Source organism: Peromyscus leucopus, chromosome 4 (genome assembly GCF_004664715.2).
Source record: "Peromyscus leucopus breed LL Stock chromosome 4, UCI_PerLeu_2.1, whole genome shotgun sequence".
Lineage (NCBI taxonomy): Eukaryota > Metazoa > Chordata > Mammalia > Rodentia > Cricetidae > Peromyscus > Peromyscus leucopus.
In genome coordinates, this window is record NC_051066.1 from 53,736,458 (window position 1) to 53,754,138 (window position 17,681).

General features: G+C 44.5%; 1 protein-coding gene across 1 annotated transcript in view; it reads right to left on the minus strand.

Annotated features, from left to right (window-relative positions):
* The window catches only part of Ttn (titin), a 274,219-nt gene that overhangs the window by 45,219 nt on the left and 211,319 nt on the right, over positions 1-17,681 (minus strand). Inside the window, 23 exon segments of the mRNA XM_037204900.1 lie at positions 1-4,838; positions 4,954-5,256; positions 5,359-5,946; positions 6,038-6,334; positions 6,425-6,604; positions 6,607-6,621; positions 7,010-7,114; positions 7,206-7,793; positions 7,973-8,260; positions 8,347-8,637; positions 8,734-9,021; positions 10,216-10,521; positions 10,618-10,920; positions 11,007-11,303; positions 11,737-12,024; positions 12,908-13,207; positions 13,469-13,771; positions 13,950-14,249; positions 14,364-14,639; positions 15,379-15,681; positions 16,014-16,313; positions 16,414-16,698; positions 16,798-17,118. Of these exon segments, the coding sequence (XP_037060795.1) occupies positions 1-4,838; positions 4,954-5,256; positions 5,359-5,946; positions 6,038-6,334; positions 6,425-6,604; positions 6,607-6,621; positions 7,010-7,114; positions 7,206-7,793; positions 7,973-8,260; positions 8,347-8,637; positions 8,734-9,021; positions 10,216-10,521; positions 10,618-10,920; positions 11,007-11,303; positions 11,737-12,024; positions 12,908-13,207; positions 13,469-13,771; positions 13,950-14,249; positions 14,364-14,639; positions 15,379-15,681; positions 16,014-16,313; positions 16,414-16,698; positions 16,798-17,118 (11,363 nt within the window).

The window sequence follows — 17,681 nt, forward strand, 5'->3', positions numbered from 1 at the left end:
TGTGTCCCGCTTCTCTACGATGTAGTTATTGATAGAACTTCCTCCATCATACTTGGGAGGCTCCCAGGAAAGAGTAATACTGTCTGCTGTCACTTCATCCATTTTAACTGGCCCAGTTGGAGGCCCGGGTTTGTCAAGAACAATGACATTAAGGGTTTCTGTAGCTTCACCTGCTGAGTTAGTCAGCTTAACTGTGTAATGGCCAACGTCTTCTCGGCAGGCTTCCTTTATTGTCAGTAGGGAGTTGTTCTCTGTGCTCTCTGCATTTACTCGAGTGGTTTGCTTCAGCGGCACATCATCTTTATGCCACGTGACGGCTGGTGTTGGGCGTCCAATGAATGGCACATCGATTTTCAGGTCTTCACCTGCCAATACCGTGAAAGTATTGAAGAGGAGTTTGAAGGCTGGTGGAATAACAAGGTCTTTAGCGATGACTGGGACGCTCAGTTGTCTGGGGTCACTGATGCCCTTTTCATTCTGAGCCGAGACACGGAAAGAGTATTCTTCACCCTGAATCAATCCTGTGATGGTAGCTTCCGTGACTTTCACCGTGGCACACGTGGCCCATTTATCACTGCCTTTGCTCTGCATCTCTACGATGTAGCCAAGGATTCGGCTGCCTCCGTCATGTTCTGGCTTCTCCCAAGAGAGAGACACACTGTTTCTTGTGACGTCCATCAAAGTTATTTTCCCTGGAGGAAGAGGTCGTTCCGATGCTTTCACAGACTCAGCTGTTTCAGCAGGAAGTCCGATGCCGTATTCATTTTCAGCCAGAACCCGGAAATAGTAACTGCAGCCTTCTTGAAGCTGGTCTACTTTCCAGGAAGTCTTATGGCAATTGGTTGCCACGGTCGAATATGCCTTTCTTGTGGATTCTCGCTTTTCCACAATATAGTTCTTTATTTTTGAGCCTCCATCAAGGAGAGGAGGCTCCCACGTCAACGTGACAGATGTCTTTGTGACCTCCTTTATCTTTAGATTCTGCGGAGGGCCTGGTGTATCTAACACTCTGACATTGACAAACGCAGACTTACTGCCTGAGCTGTTTTCTACAGTTAGTATGTACTTGCCACTGTCGAATCTGTTAACATTTCCAACAATAAGCAGGGTATAAGAGCTTGTGGATTCAATGCTAGCTTTGTCCAAAGACTCTCCATGCTCTCGGGCCCACTTGACCTCGGGTGCCGGTCTCCCTTTGATGGGAACAAAGAGTCTCAGGGTGCAACAGGCTCTTATAGTGACAACTTTGCGTAAGTCAGCATCGAGCTCGATCTCAGGAGGAAGCATTCTTTCTTCTGCCTTTGGTGTCCCGGGAACAAGGGCAGGTTCGCCAAGGCCTTCGGAATTCATGGCATAGATGCGGATTTTATATTCCTGATTCTCTATGAGGTTGGTGATGGTATAGGAAGTTGCCTTGAGCCCAGCTGGGGGAGTGACAACCTGCCATTCATCTTCTTCAGGCAGGGCAATCTCGACCATATACCCAGTGATTTCTGAACCTCCATCATAGATAGGTTTATTCCATGCAATTGAAATGGAGGACCTGCTTGTATCTAGGACACGCGGGTTACCTGGTGGGCCAGGTTTAAACACAGTGTCACAAGCTTTATAAAACGGGCTGGTAGCACTTGGTGCACTAATTCCAGCTGCATTTTCTGCCATAATTCTGAATTCATACTCATGTCCTTCTGTCAGTCCAGACACTTTATATCTTAAGTCAGTGAGAGTCTTTTTGTTGCATTTCACCCAGCGCTGGCCGGCTTTATCACGCCGTTCCACAATGTAATTGATGATTTCACTTCCACCATCAGAGTCAGGATGGTTCCAGCAGACAACCATGGAGTCTTTGGTGATAGTTGTAACTTCAGGGTTCTTGGGTGGGTCAGGTGGTCCATAAGGATCCACTGCAAGCACAGGCTCCGATTCTAGCGGCTCTCCAACTCCGTATTTATTTACGGCCATGACACGGAATATGTATTCATTGCCTTTCAGGAGCTTAGTGACCTTCAGCTTTGTTACTTGGACTTCGGTGGCAACGTTTGTCCATGCCAACCTGCTGGTTTCCCGTTTCTGTACTATGTAATGATCGATTTTGGCACCTCCGTCATCCAGCGGAGGCAACCATGACAGCACACACTTTTCTGATGTCACATCAGACACAGCTAAAGGTCCTTCAGGTGGTCCTGGCCTATCAAGAACTTTGACATTGAAAATGTGCTTGGCAAAGCCACCGGGATTAGTGGCTGTCAGGATGAAAGCCCCGCTGTCCGTTCTGGATGAATCCTTGTTTATCAGGTGAGTGGAGAAGTCTGCAATTTTTATTTCCAATTTTCCTGTGCCTTCAAGCTCCTTTCCGTCTTTAGTCCATTCCATTGTTGGAGGCGGGCGACCTGAAACGTCGGCTTCTAGCTTGAATGCTTCCCCAGCTTTTAACGTGATCGTATCCTTAAATTTAACATCCACCATGATTCGTGGCGCTTCCAGGTCATCCCTGCATGTGATGGCGTCCGACGGCTCCGATGGCGGACTGACGGCCCCAGCAGCGTTTTTGGCAATCACACGGAACTCGTATGCAGCATCTTCAGTTAGGCCACTGACCGTAAATTCGTTTTCTAAGATGTTGCTGAAGTTGGCCTTCAGCCACCGTCCATTAGGAAGGTCCCTCTTTTCGACCACGTAACTAGTAATTTTAAAGCCTCCGGTATACTCCGGCTTCGCCCACTTGAGGGTCACTGTGTGTCTAGTAATGTTTAGAGGCACTGGTTTCCCAGGGGGGTCAATGGGATCCAAAGCAAACACAGGCTCAGATGGCTTGCTGGGTTTGCTCTTGCCTGCCATGTTTTCTGCAATCACTCGGAATTCGTAAGCAATGCCGTCTGTAAGTCCAGTTGACTTGAAAATATTGCCTGGTACTAACGCTTTGCTCACGGTCTGCCAGAGAATGCCATTTCGTTCTTTCCTTTCGATGTGATATCCTAAAATGGGGCTCCCACCATCAGAAAGGGGTTCATGCCAGCTAATCGTCATCGAGTCTTTGGTGACTGCAGTAACCTGAGGGGTGCCAGGAGGCCCAGGCACCTTAAATGGATAGTTAGCAACTACGGATGCAGATGTGATGCCAGGTCCAACTCCGTATCTGTTTTGCGCTCTTACACGGAACTGATACTCGACTCCAGTAGTCAGGCGAGTGGCTTTGTAGGTAGTACGGATAACAGTTGTTGCTAACTCTACCCACGTAGTACTGTCTGTCTGCCTCATTTCTACTACGTAGTTGCTGATTGGTACACCTCCATCATTTTCCGGCGGCTCCCAAGAGAAGGTTACGAAGTCAGATGAAACTTCATCAAATTTTATTGGTCCTGTAGGTGGTCCCGGGATATCATGGACTTGAATGGTTATGACATCACCAACCTCTCCCACAGTGTTCTTTGCTGTTAATGGGTAGGGTCCACTATCGCTTCTAACACACTCATTGATATTTAAGATGGTTGAAGTTGCTGTGTTTTCAACATTAACTCTCTGTGTCTGTTTAAGAATCTGGTCTCCCTTTTTCCATGTCACTGTGGGCTTGGGTCGCCCAAGTACTGGAATTTCAACTTTGATGTTGTCACCAGCTCTGGCGATGACTAGCTTCTGATAGATGCCACGGAGATCCAACTCTGGAAGCATCGTCTGCTCCTTGACGATGACAGGCCTGCTTTCTCTAGGGGCGCTTCTGCCTGCGCTGTTTACCGCCATCACTTGGAAGGTATATTCCTCTCCTTCAGTTAGATTCCTCACCACACACTCTAACCCTTTCACGGTTGAGATGTGGGTCCACTGGTCAGACCCTTTCCTCTGGGCTTCAATCACATAGCCAGTGATCTTACTACCACCGTCATGCCTGGGCTTGGGCCATGCCAGGCTGACTGTGCTCTTGGTTATGTCCATAATGTTAAGGCTGTCTGGGGGTAATGGTGCTTCAGAGGCTCTTACTGGCTCTGTAGTTTCTGTTGGTTCACCAATTCCATATTCATTTTCTGCCATCACTCTGAAGAAGTACTCACAGCCCTCCGTCAAGCCAGTTACTTTGTATGTACATTTGTGGCACTTGGTGGTGACTGTAGAGTATGATTTCCTCGTTGCTTCGCGTTTCTCCACAATATAGTTCGTTATCCGTGAGCCCCCATCTATCAGAGGTAGGTCCCAGTGTAGGGTGACACTGTCCTTTGTGATGTCTGTTGGCCTTAGGTTAAGGACAGGACCTGGTGTGTCCAGGACTCTGACGTTGACAAAGCCACTTTTCTTCCCAGCTGGGTTTTCAATGGTCATCACAAATTTACCGGTGTCATATCTGTTACACTCTGGGATAATGAGAAGAGTGAATGACTCTGTGTTTTCGATGTTGGCTCGGTGCTTCAGGTTGATGTTATCTTTGGTCCATGTCACTTCAGGGGCAGGACGGCCTTTAATTGGCACAAAAATCCGAATACTGAGTCCTGCCCTGACCACAAGTGTTCTTCGCAGCTCAGCATCCAGCTCAAAATCAGGAGCCATTTCCTTCTCTACAATTTCAACATTTGGAATCACTGCTGGCTCCCCGACGCCTGCATCATTGATGGCACTGATTCTAAAATTGTATTTCTCTTTGGTTTGAAGATCGGGAACCACAAACTGAGTGATTCTGAGGGCTGTTCCTGTCGTATCTTTTACCCAGGCGTCCTCTCCTACTTTTTGATGCTCCACGATGTAACCAGTGATTTCCAGCCCACCGTCATAATGAGGCTTGCCCCATGCCAAAGAAGCGGATTTCTTGGTAGTGTCAGTGACATGCGCATTTGAAGGTGGTCCTGGAGGATCTGAACAAAAGAAACAAAGACAGAATCGTATAGTGAGAGTTTTGCTTTGGGGCACTTTATATAAAATGTCAGAAGGCTCAAGTGAACAGTGTTGAGAAAGATGGTAACTACTCACATGCGACATCTTTCATCAGAACAGGATTTGAGGCGTCGCTAGGTGGACCAATCCCCGCTCTGTTTTCTGCACTGACACGGAATTCGTAGGTATTTCCCTCTTGTAGTCCAGTCACTTTGCACCTGAGATCAGAAACTGGAGTCTTCGTTGCTCTCACCCATCGCAAGCCTTTCTTTTCCCTCCTCTCAACATGATATCCTGTGATCTCGCTGCCGCCATCATCAGTCGGTCTCTTCCAACTGACGGTGGCGGTGTTCTTAGTGATGTTTGATATCTCTGGTTTTCCAGGAGGGCCAGGGGGACCTACAAAACAAGCAGAGTCGTGGTAAATTTCCTGGTGTACTGAGCTGCGTTGTGAATGTTTTCATGGTAACCACTACCACAGCTACCACAGGCTCTACCTACCAAATCGGTCTACCATTTTGACAGGCTCCGACTGAACAGGTTCTCCTTTGCCGTAATGGTTTACCGCTGACACACGGAAAAGGTATTCGTTTCCTTGGATGAGTTTGGTTACCACATGCCTGCAAGCCTGAATATCTTCAGAAACCACTGTCCACAAAAGCCGACTGGTTTCTCTCTTTTCAAGGACATAAGCCTTGATTGGTGATCCGCCATCTTCCAAGGGAGGCGTCCATGTAAGTGTTGCCTTTTCAGCAGAAACGTTACTGATTTCAATGGGACCTGGGGGACCAGGTACATCAAGGACTGATACCTTCACATGTTCCTCCTTCGTGCCAAAAGGATTGGTAGCAGTGATGGTGTATTCGCCAGCATCTTTTCTTGTGGCATACTTGACTGTCAGCATAGAAGACGTTGGGGTTGAAGTTATTTGGGCAATATCTGATGGTCTGATATCTTTTCCTGCCTTGGACCAACTTGACTTTGGAAGGGGTTTGCCAAGAATGCTAATGGCACTTAAAACAATGGTCTCCCCTGCTTTGACTGTTAGCCCATCTTTAATTGTGGGGTCAAGGACAATGGTTGGTGCCTCTGCAAAGGAAAAAAAAATAAATTCATCAGAAGATGAGGGAGGTTTTATTTTTTTGCTTTTTAATTGGGAAAAAATATAAGCTTCACCTACCATACTCATCCTTGCAAATGATGGTTCCCGTGCTCTCTGATGGAGCGCTGATAGCACCTGCTGTGTTCTTGGCTCTGATTCTGAATTCGTATTTTCCACCTTCAACAAGGTCCGTTACAGTAAAGGCACAGTCTGGAACATTAACGTGGTTGGCTTTCATCCAAGATTTGGAGGGCAGATCCCTCTTCTCTACTATGTACCCTGTTAACTTATGACCGCCATCATATTTGGGTTCTGTCCAGATGAGAGTCACTGAGTTCCTTGTCACACTAATAACCTCAGGTTTTCCAGGAGGATCTAAAACAGAAAAGAAAGTCCATCAAACAATCCACCAATGCTTGCTTCACATAGCACAATCCCCTAAGCTCTTCTTTATTAATGGCTTACCAATGGGATCAAGTGCCACCACGGGCTCTGATGGCAGGCTTGGCTTGCCCACTCCTGCTAGATTGATAGCCATAACTCGGAATTCATATTCAAGACCTTCAGTTAATCCTGTCACTTTGAAATCTTTCATCCTTATAGGAGTCTTGTTAGCTCTCTTCCATAGAAGGCTGTTTCTTTCTTGAATTCGATATGATACCCTACAAATGACCATGAACATATCAGTTCAGATAGACATTAATACAGATCAGTTTAAAACACACACTCACACACATTTTACCCAAGTTATTATTTTTGCAGATATATTGAAAGGATAACCTTCTTTGCTACCTATACTTTTATCATCTAGGCATGATGTCATTTTTTCCCTCTTGCGATATATATAATTATTGCCTTTTCTTTTGAAAAACAGTAGATATTAGCTCTAAAAGTCAATGAAGTGTTACATTGGGGGCTTTTCAATGAAATTAAGTATTAATTGTGTATATGGGAAGAAAATGCATTACTGGCTATGCAGATAATTTTATAAAGAAAGTACTAGTAAGGAACGCTGATATAAAAGTCCAAGGATAACAGTAAATTAAATACCTGTAATTGGAGAGCCACCAGTTTTCTTGGGATCTGTCCATGTTAGAGATACTGAATCATGTCTGACATCCACAATATTGGGAGGTGGGGGAGCATCAGGCACATCTAGGGAAAGGCAGATAAGGTAAGATTTACAGGAAGGAACCTCCTCCGCAAAGCCATATTCCACTGTATTCTTTTACTTCAACACACTTACCAAATGGATGCTTGGCAACAATTGGCTCTGACTTCAAGCCTTCTCCTACACCATATTTGTTCTCAGCACTGACCCTGAAGGTGTATTCTATGCCCTCATGAAGTCGAGTGACTCTGAAGGTGGTTTTCTGGACAGCTGAAGCACACGTCACCCACTTGTTATTCACAGAATCTCTCTTCTCTAGTACATAGTTGGTGATTTCCGAACCCCCATCGTCCTTTGGAGGGCCCCACTTCAAGGTCATGGCTTCTGCTGTGACTTCATCAAATTTGATTGGTCCAGTGGGGATGCCAGGCTTGCCAACAACCTTTATGGAGAGAGTTCCTTCCTTGGTGCCAGCAACATTCTTGAGTGTGATTGTGTATTTTCCAGCATCAGATTTTTGGCAGTCATATACTACAAGAGTTGTGTTAACTGCAGTTGACTCAACACTGACTCGTGTGTCAGTTGCTAGAGGATCTTCCCCCTTCTTCCAAGACACCGATGGTGCTGGCTTGCCCTTTATGGGGATCTTAAGACGGAAATTGCTGTTTTCTTTAGCCAAGTAACACAAATCAGGTAGATCCTTTAAGTCAAGATCAGGAGCCACTGTAAAAATAAAAAAAGTGGAGACAAATTATTTGTATTGAAATTACCAAGACCAGACAATCACCTCGGATCACTAGAGTTTTAAAAGGTATTCGTTTGGTAAGCCAGTGTGTTAGGGCTCCAGCATACATTTCTGATGACAGGAAAGAGAAAGTGATGATGCGTAGGGAGATGCTTACCAACATCATCCTTCGCCACGACCATGATTTCACTTGGGGTCCCTTCTCCATTTTCATTTTCAGCACTCACTCTGAAGGTGTATTCCTTCCCTTCCTTCAGGTCTTTTGTGGAGTACTGGAGGCTCATTGATTTCATAACCCTCTGCCACTTATTTTCTTCCGTCAGGAAATCGACCACATAGCCAGTAATTCTACTTCCACCATCGCTGCGAGGCTTCTTCCAGCCGATGGTGCAAGATGACTTAGTGACGGCCAGCACCTTCAGGTCAACCACAGGTCCAGGGGTTTCTAAAAGAGGAGAAAGGATGAGTCTAAGCCCCAGATAACCAAGGTGGGTGGTGGTTCACCAGGATGGGCCATAGTGCATTGCTCACCAGAAGCTTTGACAGCGTCACGGGTTTCCCCGGGGTCACCGATGCCGTACTCATTTTCAGCAAACACTCGGAAGAAGTAGGATTTCCCCTCCTCCAAGTTAGAGACTCTGAAGCTCGTCTTTGAGCACTCAGTTGTCACTGTCGACCAGGACTTCCTCTCTGCATCCCGTTTCTCAACCACATAGTTTATGATGGGGCTCCCACCATCAATAATGGGAGGATCCCAGGTGATATATGCAGAGTCCTTGGATACTTCCTTGACAGTCACATTGACAGGTGGTCCAGGCGTATCTGAGTAACAGGTAGAGGTTAAGTAAGAAACAGCACATTCACAAAATATACAAATATGGTTCCAAACACACACGATGCTTTTCTTAACAGACTTACCGAGCACTTTCACTACAATTGTGTACTCCTTTTTCCCACAGCTGTTCTCCAAGGTTAAGATGTATTTTCCCGCATCATATTTGTTCACATTTTCACAGCGTAGGAAAGTGTCGAAGTCAGTTGACTTTATGTCCAGTCCAATCCTTTCTCTTAGATTGACATTTGGTTTAGACCAAGTAATCTTTGGAGGTGGGCGTCCTTTTACTGGCACGTAGAGCCTCATTGTGACTCCGGCACGTAGAATGAGGGTTTTTCTTAACTCGGCATCAAGTTCTCCCTCAGGTGGAACTGTTTCATTTGGGGGTGAAGAAAGTTAAAGTCGTAAAAATGTCAGCATCACATGTATTTCTAAAGACTGTCCTTATCATTCCTAAAATACATTTCCTTTGTAAAACTAATTTCTTGTCCTTTAAAAACATCCTTAATAATTTAGTACTCTATTGATCTTTTCATTTTTTCTTTAAAACATTTTATTTTCATTTTAAAGTATGTGTTTGTGTGTATGTCTGTGTATGTGAGTGCAGAGCCCATGGAGCCAGAAATGGGTGTTGGATCCCTGGAGGTGAAGCTACAGACAGCTGTTAAACCACTGGATGTAGGTGCTGGGATCCAAACTCAGATCCTCTAGAAGAGCAGTATGCCCTGTGAGCACTGACCCATCTCTCTAGACCCCAAGATCTATTTTTTAATGCACTTTTGGCCTAACCAAGTATTCCTTCAAGGACCTGCACCCCTCTTCACATGAACCCTGCAGATCTAAGCCTCTATCTGTGCTCAAAGAATGCTTCCACCAACCTTGATTTTTCTTTCTTACACTTGGTGAAGACATCCTGCCTATACTCTGGCTCCCTTTGTTATTTCATTGTAGAAAGAAAAGTATGTAATAGATAAATATAACTTCTGAGAAACCTTTTAAGGTGAGAAGGAGTTATGGAGATGAAATGAATAGAAGAAAGGGACTTATAAGAGCCTTCTGTGGGCTGGAGAGATGGCTCAGTGGTTAAGAACACTGGCTGCTCTTCCAGAGGTCCTGAGTTCAATTCCCAGCAATGACATGGTGGCTCACAACCATCTATAATGCATAACTATCTATAATGAGATCTGGTGCCCTCTTCTGGCGAGCAGACAGACATACAGGGAGAATGCTGTATACATAATAAATAAATCCTCATTTTAAAAAAAGAGCCTTCCACTTACATACCTCTACTGAAGGGTTGTTTGGGTGAGTAAATAACAAGCAGAAGAATAAATAGGCCATGACAAAAAAAAAAGAAAAACAAAAGAAAAACAACATAATCTCTTAATTCTTAAAATAAAATCCCACATTCTTTTGAAAACCATCTATCATCTTCATTCCATTTGGCCACCTACCCCTCCTGACCTGTGCTCCTGGGACTTGATACGTCTGCCTGAGAGTTGTTTCTCTCTCTCTTAGAATATGATAGATAGAAAGTCTCATCTACGTCTGTTGGTAGTACTCACTTAGGATGTCCTTGGGGAAGTGTTTGTCCGGCACATCACTGGGGTCACTATACCCAATCTTATTAACCGCATACACTCGGAACTGATACTCTGTGTTTTCCATCAGGCCGGTCACCTCGAAGCGGGTTTTCTGTAGCTTCTCTGGTAAGTTGCACCTCACCCAGTGGTCAGAATCAGCTCGCTTTACTTCCACAAGATAACCAATGATGGGGCTCCCTCCATCATAGGCTGGCTTGCCCCATGAGAGACTCACAGAGCTACGGGTGGTATCATACACTTTAGGGAAAGCTGGTGGGCCGGGAGGATCTGAGGACAAATGACAACAGAAAGGTTCAGTGACAACTTCCTTTCTGGCTGTTTAATGCTGCACACAGAGCGTGGGACTCTCTCAAGCACACTTACACAGTGGGTCCTGAGCGTAAACGGCTTTGGATGCATCACTGGGTTTGCCAGGTCCAGCTTTATTTATAGCGGTAACTCGGAACTCATACTCAGTGCCTTCCTGGAGACCCGTGGCTTTTAATGTTCTTTCTATGACAGGTTTCCTGTTGACTTTAGTCCAGTTAACTGCCTGAGTTTCCCGCTTTTCAACCAAGTATCCAGTGATCGGTGAGCCACCATCATCTGCCGGTGCCTTCCAGCTGACTGTCATGTGATCTTTGGTGACATTGCTAATGACAGGTGGGTCGCAGCGTCCAGGTGGGTCTGTAGAGATGGAATGATAAGTTAGTTTCCTAAGCAAAAGGATAGTATTTAAAAGTAAAGGGCAAACTGCTGGACACTGTTCTTACCAAATGGGTTTTTAGCAATCACTGGCTCAGTGAGGATGGGATCGCCCACTCCGTACTTGTTTTCAGCACAGATACGGAACTGATATTCATGGCCCTCTATAAGTTTCTCTACGGTGCAGCTGGTGATGGGCACAGTAGCAGAGACCTGAGCCCAGTTGGGCCTGCTTGTTTCACGTTTGTCCACGATGTAGTTGGTGATTTCTGAGCCTCCGTCCTCCAGAGGAGGTTCCCAGGACAGCATTGCACGGTCTGCATACATCTTGTTGATTTTGACAGATGCTGGAGGACCTGGTTTATCTGAAAGAATGGAGAAGAAAAGTGAACTCTTTTACTAAAAAGGGGAATGAACATGGCGAAGAGGTCTAGAGAGTGGGCTACGCTCTTTATACGGTCATCAAGTTCCTGTGTGACCCTAGAGGTCACCTCACTTTTCACAATCCTAGGTAGCTGGAATATGTGATCACTAATGCTCTACAGAGATCAGAAACATTATTCTGTAATACTATTAGCTTTATTCTCAGGAAATACTTTGTTTATTGTTGTGCTTGAGTCAGGGCATCTGTTGAAAAGGCTGGTTTAGCACTCACTCCCTGAGTAGGGGAGCATGACCTTGAACTTCTGATCCTCCTGTCCCCCTCCAGATGTTAGGATTACAGGAGTTCATTGGCATGTACTTATAAACTTTACAGCTCAAGTGAAACATGGGATTGTAATCAAATGCTTTAATTACCTAGTACTTTAAGCTTAATGGTGGCTGATTTGGAACCACTGGAATTTTCGGCTGTGATGGTATAGTCCCCTGAGTCCTTCCGGTTCACACTGAAAAGCTCCAAGGTACACAAGTTCCGCTTCATTGCCATCTTTATGCCTTCTGCTGGCTTTATTGGTGTGCCATCTTTCTTCCAAGAAACTGTTGGCATTGGTTTACCAAACACAGTAGCATCCAAGCAGACATTAGTTCCAGCTTTCACGGTGAGCAAAGACTTCATTTCAACACTGAGTTCTATCCTGGGAGGAACTGGAAAGAAAGAAGATTGAAGGTCTCAATGCATGCAAAACTGTATTGTATAATTATTACTGATAGCAGTGATAAATTCAGACTTGTTTCATGAATGAGATTTGATCTTGTTTCATGAATGAGATTTAATCTTGTTATTAACTATGAACTTTTAATATTTTGGATTGAACCCAGGTTCATACATGCGAGGCAAGTGCTATGCCACAGAGCTACACCCCTAGTCCTACAACTTTATTTTTATTTAATAATTATTATATACATTTGTGTGTACAATATTTTTGTGAAAGTATGCATTGTGGGATGATTCAATCAAGTAAACTCATACAACAGTTACTTCACCTCTTCAGTCAACATTTATATTGAGTGTTGAGAACACCTACAGTCTACTTTCCTGGTAACCTTGAGATCTATAATGTATTATTAATTATGGCACCATGCATGGTCACCAAACCTGATTCTTCCTGTCCGACTGACACTTTGACATCCTCTCCTGCTTATCTCTCTTCCCTCAGCCACTGATTTTAAGCTCCATACTCATTATGAAAGTAAAATAAGTTTAATATAGAAATTTGACAATACTGCAAATAGAGAAAAGTAAATTCCCACAATTCCAACACTAGGCTTTCAGCACTATCCTTTTATTGTTTCTTTGTCATCACTCTGTGAATATATATGATTAAAATCTACAGTCCTCAGTTTTGTAAACTGTCTTTTTGTTTTGCTTATTATGATTCTTCATAAGTATAATTGTTAGTGCTGAATACAAAGTAAACCCCTTATCATTTACTTTTCCCTTTCCCATAGGTATGCATTTAGTTGTTTGTTTTTGTCAGGAGACATGACCATCACGGATGCTGTGTTATAATATGCAATAGAACCTTACCATTTTCTGCAAGAATAGTCACTGGGTCGGAAGGCTCAGAAGGCTGGCTAATGTTCACAGCAGTCTTGGCAATCGCTCTAAATTGGTACTGAGCATTCTCTTCTAACCCGGTAGCTGTGTACTCTTCCTGGGGAATCTGGTGAGGTGTAGTATTACACCGAACCCACTTATCACCAGGAAGTTTGCAAGCTTCTACAAAATAGCCAATAATTTTGCTGCCTCCATCGTGCTTCGGACGGGCCCAGATAAGGGATGCAGTGTTCTTGGTGACATCAACAACTTCAGGTTTCCCTGGAGGATCTAAAGCAAAGAGAAATATTCTCAATGTTGGTCTTACTAGCATAAGTTTACACTCCTCACACATCGCTCCTGTGATGTTCAACAGGGTAACAATCATGTAATGTCAGCCATCCATCCAGGATCTACTTTTCAGTGCTTCCTATACATTTACATGTAGTACATTTTCATGGTAAGAGTTAGAGCCTATTACAGGATGAAAGTGCTAACTTTCAGAAGAAAGATTTAAATGTGTCTCTGCAATTCTAAACAATGGTTACTTACCTACTGGCATCCTTGCAGTTACATATTCCGTTGGTTTGCTAGGTGGGCTGGATCCAGCTTTGTTTAGGGCATAAATTCTGAATGAATATTCTAGACCTTCTATGAGGCCAGCACAAGGATATTCAGTTGACCGGACAACAGTGTCATTGGCTTTCACCCAGAGCAAACTGTTTCTTTCTTTGCGTTCAATCAAGTAACCAGTGATGGGGCTTCCTCCATCACTGTCTGGTCTGTCCCATGCGACAAATATGCAGTCTTTGTTGACCTTAGTGACACGTGCATTTTTTGGTTCACTAGGAACATCTAGAGATGAAGACAAGAAAGTGTCAGTTTCTTCTTTAAACTAATAGTCTACAAAGAATCTCTGTCTCTGTCTGTCTCTCTGTCTCTGTCTCTCTCTTTCTCACACACCACCACCACCACCACCACCACCACCACCACCACCACCAACAACAACAACAACAACAACAAAAACACTCACCAAATGGGAACTTAGCAAGCATCTTTGGAGATGTGAGAGGTTCGGAAATGCCAAATCTGTTTTCAGCACGGACCCGGAAGATATACTCCTGTCCAGGGATCAGCTTTCCAACCCTGCAGGAAGTCTTGGTGACTGAAGCTAGAGCTGTGACCCAATCCCCACGGCTTACATCACATTTCTCTACTATGTAATTGGTGATGTTACTGCCTCCATCCTCAAGAGGGATGTGCCAAGACAGGGAGCAAGCGTCAGCATCTATATCAGAAATGTCAAATGGAGGCTGGGGGGGCCCAGGAGCATCTGCAGAAGCCAAGAGGAAAGAAACGTAAGAACAGAGATTTAATAGTTAAAAAAAAAAAAGTAAGCTTTCTGATCTCCACATTTTAATAGCCGCTTATCTCATGTGAAACCTACCCATGACTGTAACTTTGATTTTCTGAGTGTCTGTCCCGGAGCTGTTCTCTGCTGTGAGGCTATAGTAACCACTGTCTTTCCTGGTGACATCCTTTATGATCAGAACCGAAGAACTGTCTGCTTTATGGATGGCCAGGTGGCTGGATGTGACAACTTCATCATCCCCTTTCTTCCATTTACAGATCGGGTTGGGCTTGCCGTACACATGAGCTTCCACGCGGAGCTTCTTCCCGGCTTTAATGGTGATTTGCTCGGGCATGAGGATCTTTGGCGGCACTGAGGGTGGAAACAAAACCCATTTTCTTAGGTGGGGAATTTTTCTGTTTTCGTTTTTTTTTTTTAGATTGTGGGTTATAGCTCACTTGGTGTTTCAAATTAATGATTGAATTTATAACCAGTTTTTTGTAATTGAAAATTTTAAAATAAAATAATTATTTACATTACATCCCGGCTACCATTTCCCCTCCCTCCTCCCCTCTCCTCTCAGTCTCTACTTCCTGTTTCTGTTCCCATCCCCCAATCCACCCCTCTGTTTCTGTTCTGGAAAGGGCTAGTCTCCTGTGAGTATCAACATGGCATGTGACATATCAAGTTGCAGTAAGACTAAGCACCTTCCCATGTATTAAGGCTGGGCAAGGTGACCCAGTATGAGGAGTAGGGTCCCAAAAGCCTGAAAAGAGTCAGAGACAGCCCCTGTTCCCATTGTTAGGACATCCACAAGACGACCAAGCTACCAATATTTTTTAAAAATTCTTAAATGTGATAGAAAATATCAGATATAGCCTACATAAGCCTAGGTACAGTTTCCTATTCTGTGTGCACAGAACTTGATAATTCAAGGAGAAATGTTGACCCAAACGAGCTTTTCATCACATGGTATAAAGGAAGCAGTGACTACTTACAAAGATAAACACAATTATTTAGTATTTAGAAACTACTACTCAGAAGAGCCAGACAGGAGGAACAGATATTCACTCAAGCACACATCCACACACAGAAAATAAAAACAACGTACACAGCTGTTCTTTGGCTTCGTAGACCCCTTCAGCTTCTCTTGGCAGGCTGACTCCAACAGCATTTCTGGCCGCAACTCTAAATTTGTATTTCTTTCCTTCCTTTAGGCCAGTGACGATAAGGCTGAGGTCTTTGACCACCGAGTACTCTGTCCAGCGATCTGCAGGCTGGTCTTCCTCTCTGTAACTAATGATATAGCCATCAATTTTAGCACCCCCGTCACGCAAGGGAGGTAACCAGGCCAGTGTGGCGCTGTTCTTTGTCATTTCTGTCACTTCAAGTTTTCTTGGAGGATCCGGCTCACCTAGAAAAAGAACATAATTTAGAAAATTAGGTAACTTTATAATCCCCTTTGTTAATGTAAGAGTTTCAGTCTGACCTTTGTACTAAAGTGTATGGGATGTGTAGTTCAACATCTTGAAAATAAAGTAGAACATGAAGCAACTAACATGAGTTTTATCTGGGGGAGTTAGATATTTACTGCACTGTGGGCTTTCATAAATCAAGTTCCTTCCAGGAGATTATAATCATATTGATCTCTTGACCTTGACCCAGTGGATTATAATCATATTGATCTCTTGACCTTGATAAACTAGATGACTAGAGTTGAAAGGAGAAAGAAAGGAGATGGCTTACTGAGAGGATCTGAGGCAAGCACAGGTTTGGGAACATCTGTTGGGACACCAGGGCCGTATTCATTGACAGCGGTTACTCGGAAGAAATACTCGTTTCCGGGGACAAGGTTGGTTACGTTGAAGCTTGTCTTCTTCACTTCGGGTGTAACTGTTGACCATGTTTTTCTTTCTGCCTCACGTTTCTCCACAATGTAATGTGTCACTTGGCTCCCGCCATCATTTTCAGGAGGGGCCCAGGACACGTGGCATGATGTTTTAGTGACATCCGAAACTTTTAAATCAGACACAGGTCCAGGCGTATCTGCAAAGAGCCACAGACTCAGAACACGTGTCTCATCAGCATTCTGATTAACTCATCTGTTTTGGGAGCAGGGAAAACAATGAGCTTTTGGATGACATACCTAGTACTTTCACATTCACGAAAACAGCCTTTTCTCCTGCCGGGTTCACAAGGGTCAAGGAGTATTTTCCCGAGTCATCGCGGGTAGAATTGGGGATGACAAGGAAGGCCATGGTGTCTACCAGATCGACTTGTCCTTTTCTGACCACATTGTCAATACCCACTTTGCGCCACGTGACTTTGGGGGCAGGGCGTCCTCTCACTATTGCGAATAGTCGAATAGGGCAGCCTGCTCTCACTACGACCAGTTTTCTCATGCTGGCATCCAAGTCGATCTCCGGAGGCTCTGCAGATGACATCAGAGACATTAGTTTACTCTTCAGACATGAGGGAGCCCCATGGGAATGGATGTGGATGGGTACCCACCACTAAAGAGAAGCCTCACCTAGAATTTCCTTGGGTTTGACGGCTTCCTTTAGTTCTGCAGGGCGCCCAATGCCGACTTGATTTTGGGCACACACCCGGAACTCATACTCCTGGTTCTCATCCAAACTGGTGACTGTGAATTCCATGCGGACCAGCTGAGCGGCAGCATTACACCTTTTCCAGCCCTCGTCCGGGGAGGCATCTGCTATTTTGGGTCTCATTTCGACAACGTATCCGATTATTGGTGCACCGCCGTCGTAGACTGGTTTTCCCCAGGCGAGAGTTATGGAGTTTCTGGTTGTGTCAACCACTTTGAAATTGGTTGGTGGACCAGGTGGTTCTGAAAGTAAATTATATAAAAAAATAAATGTACACATAATTATCACTAGTGATTCTATTCTTTTTTTTTTTTTCTTTTTTGGTTTTTTGAGACAGGGTTTCTCTGTGTAGCTACTTTTTTGGTTTTTTGAGACAGGGTTTCTCCATATAGTTTTGGTGCCTGTCCTGGATCTTGCTCTGTAGACCAGTTGATCTCAAACTCACGGAGATCTGCCTGGCTCTGCCTCCCAAGTGCTGGGATTAAAGGCGTGCACCACCACTGCCTGGCTGATTGTATTCTTTCTTCTGTGTTTACTATATATGTGTGCTCATCATGTTTGAGTGTGTGTACATATGAGTACATGCATGTTTAGGCCAGAGGTCAATCCTGGGTGTCCTTCTCTATTGGTTTCTACCTTATTGCTTGATACAGGGCCTCTCACTGAAACTATTGCTTACTAATTGGCTAGACTGGGTGGCCAGTGAACTCCAGGGATCTGCCCATCTCTGTCCTCCTCTTATTCCTGGGGTTATAGGTGTGTGCTTTCATGCCTGGCTTTGTACATGAGTGCTGGTGACCTGAAC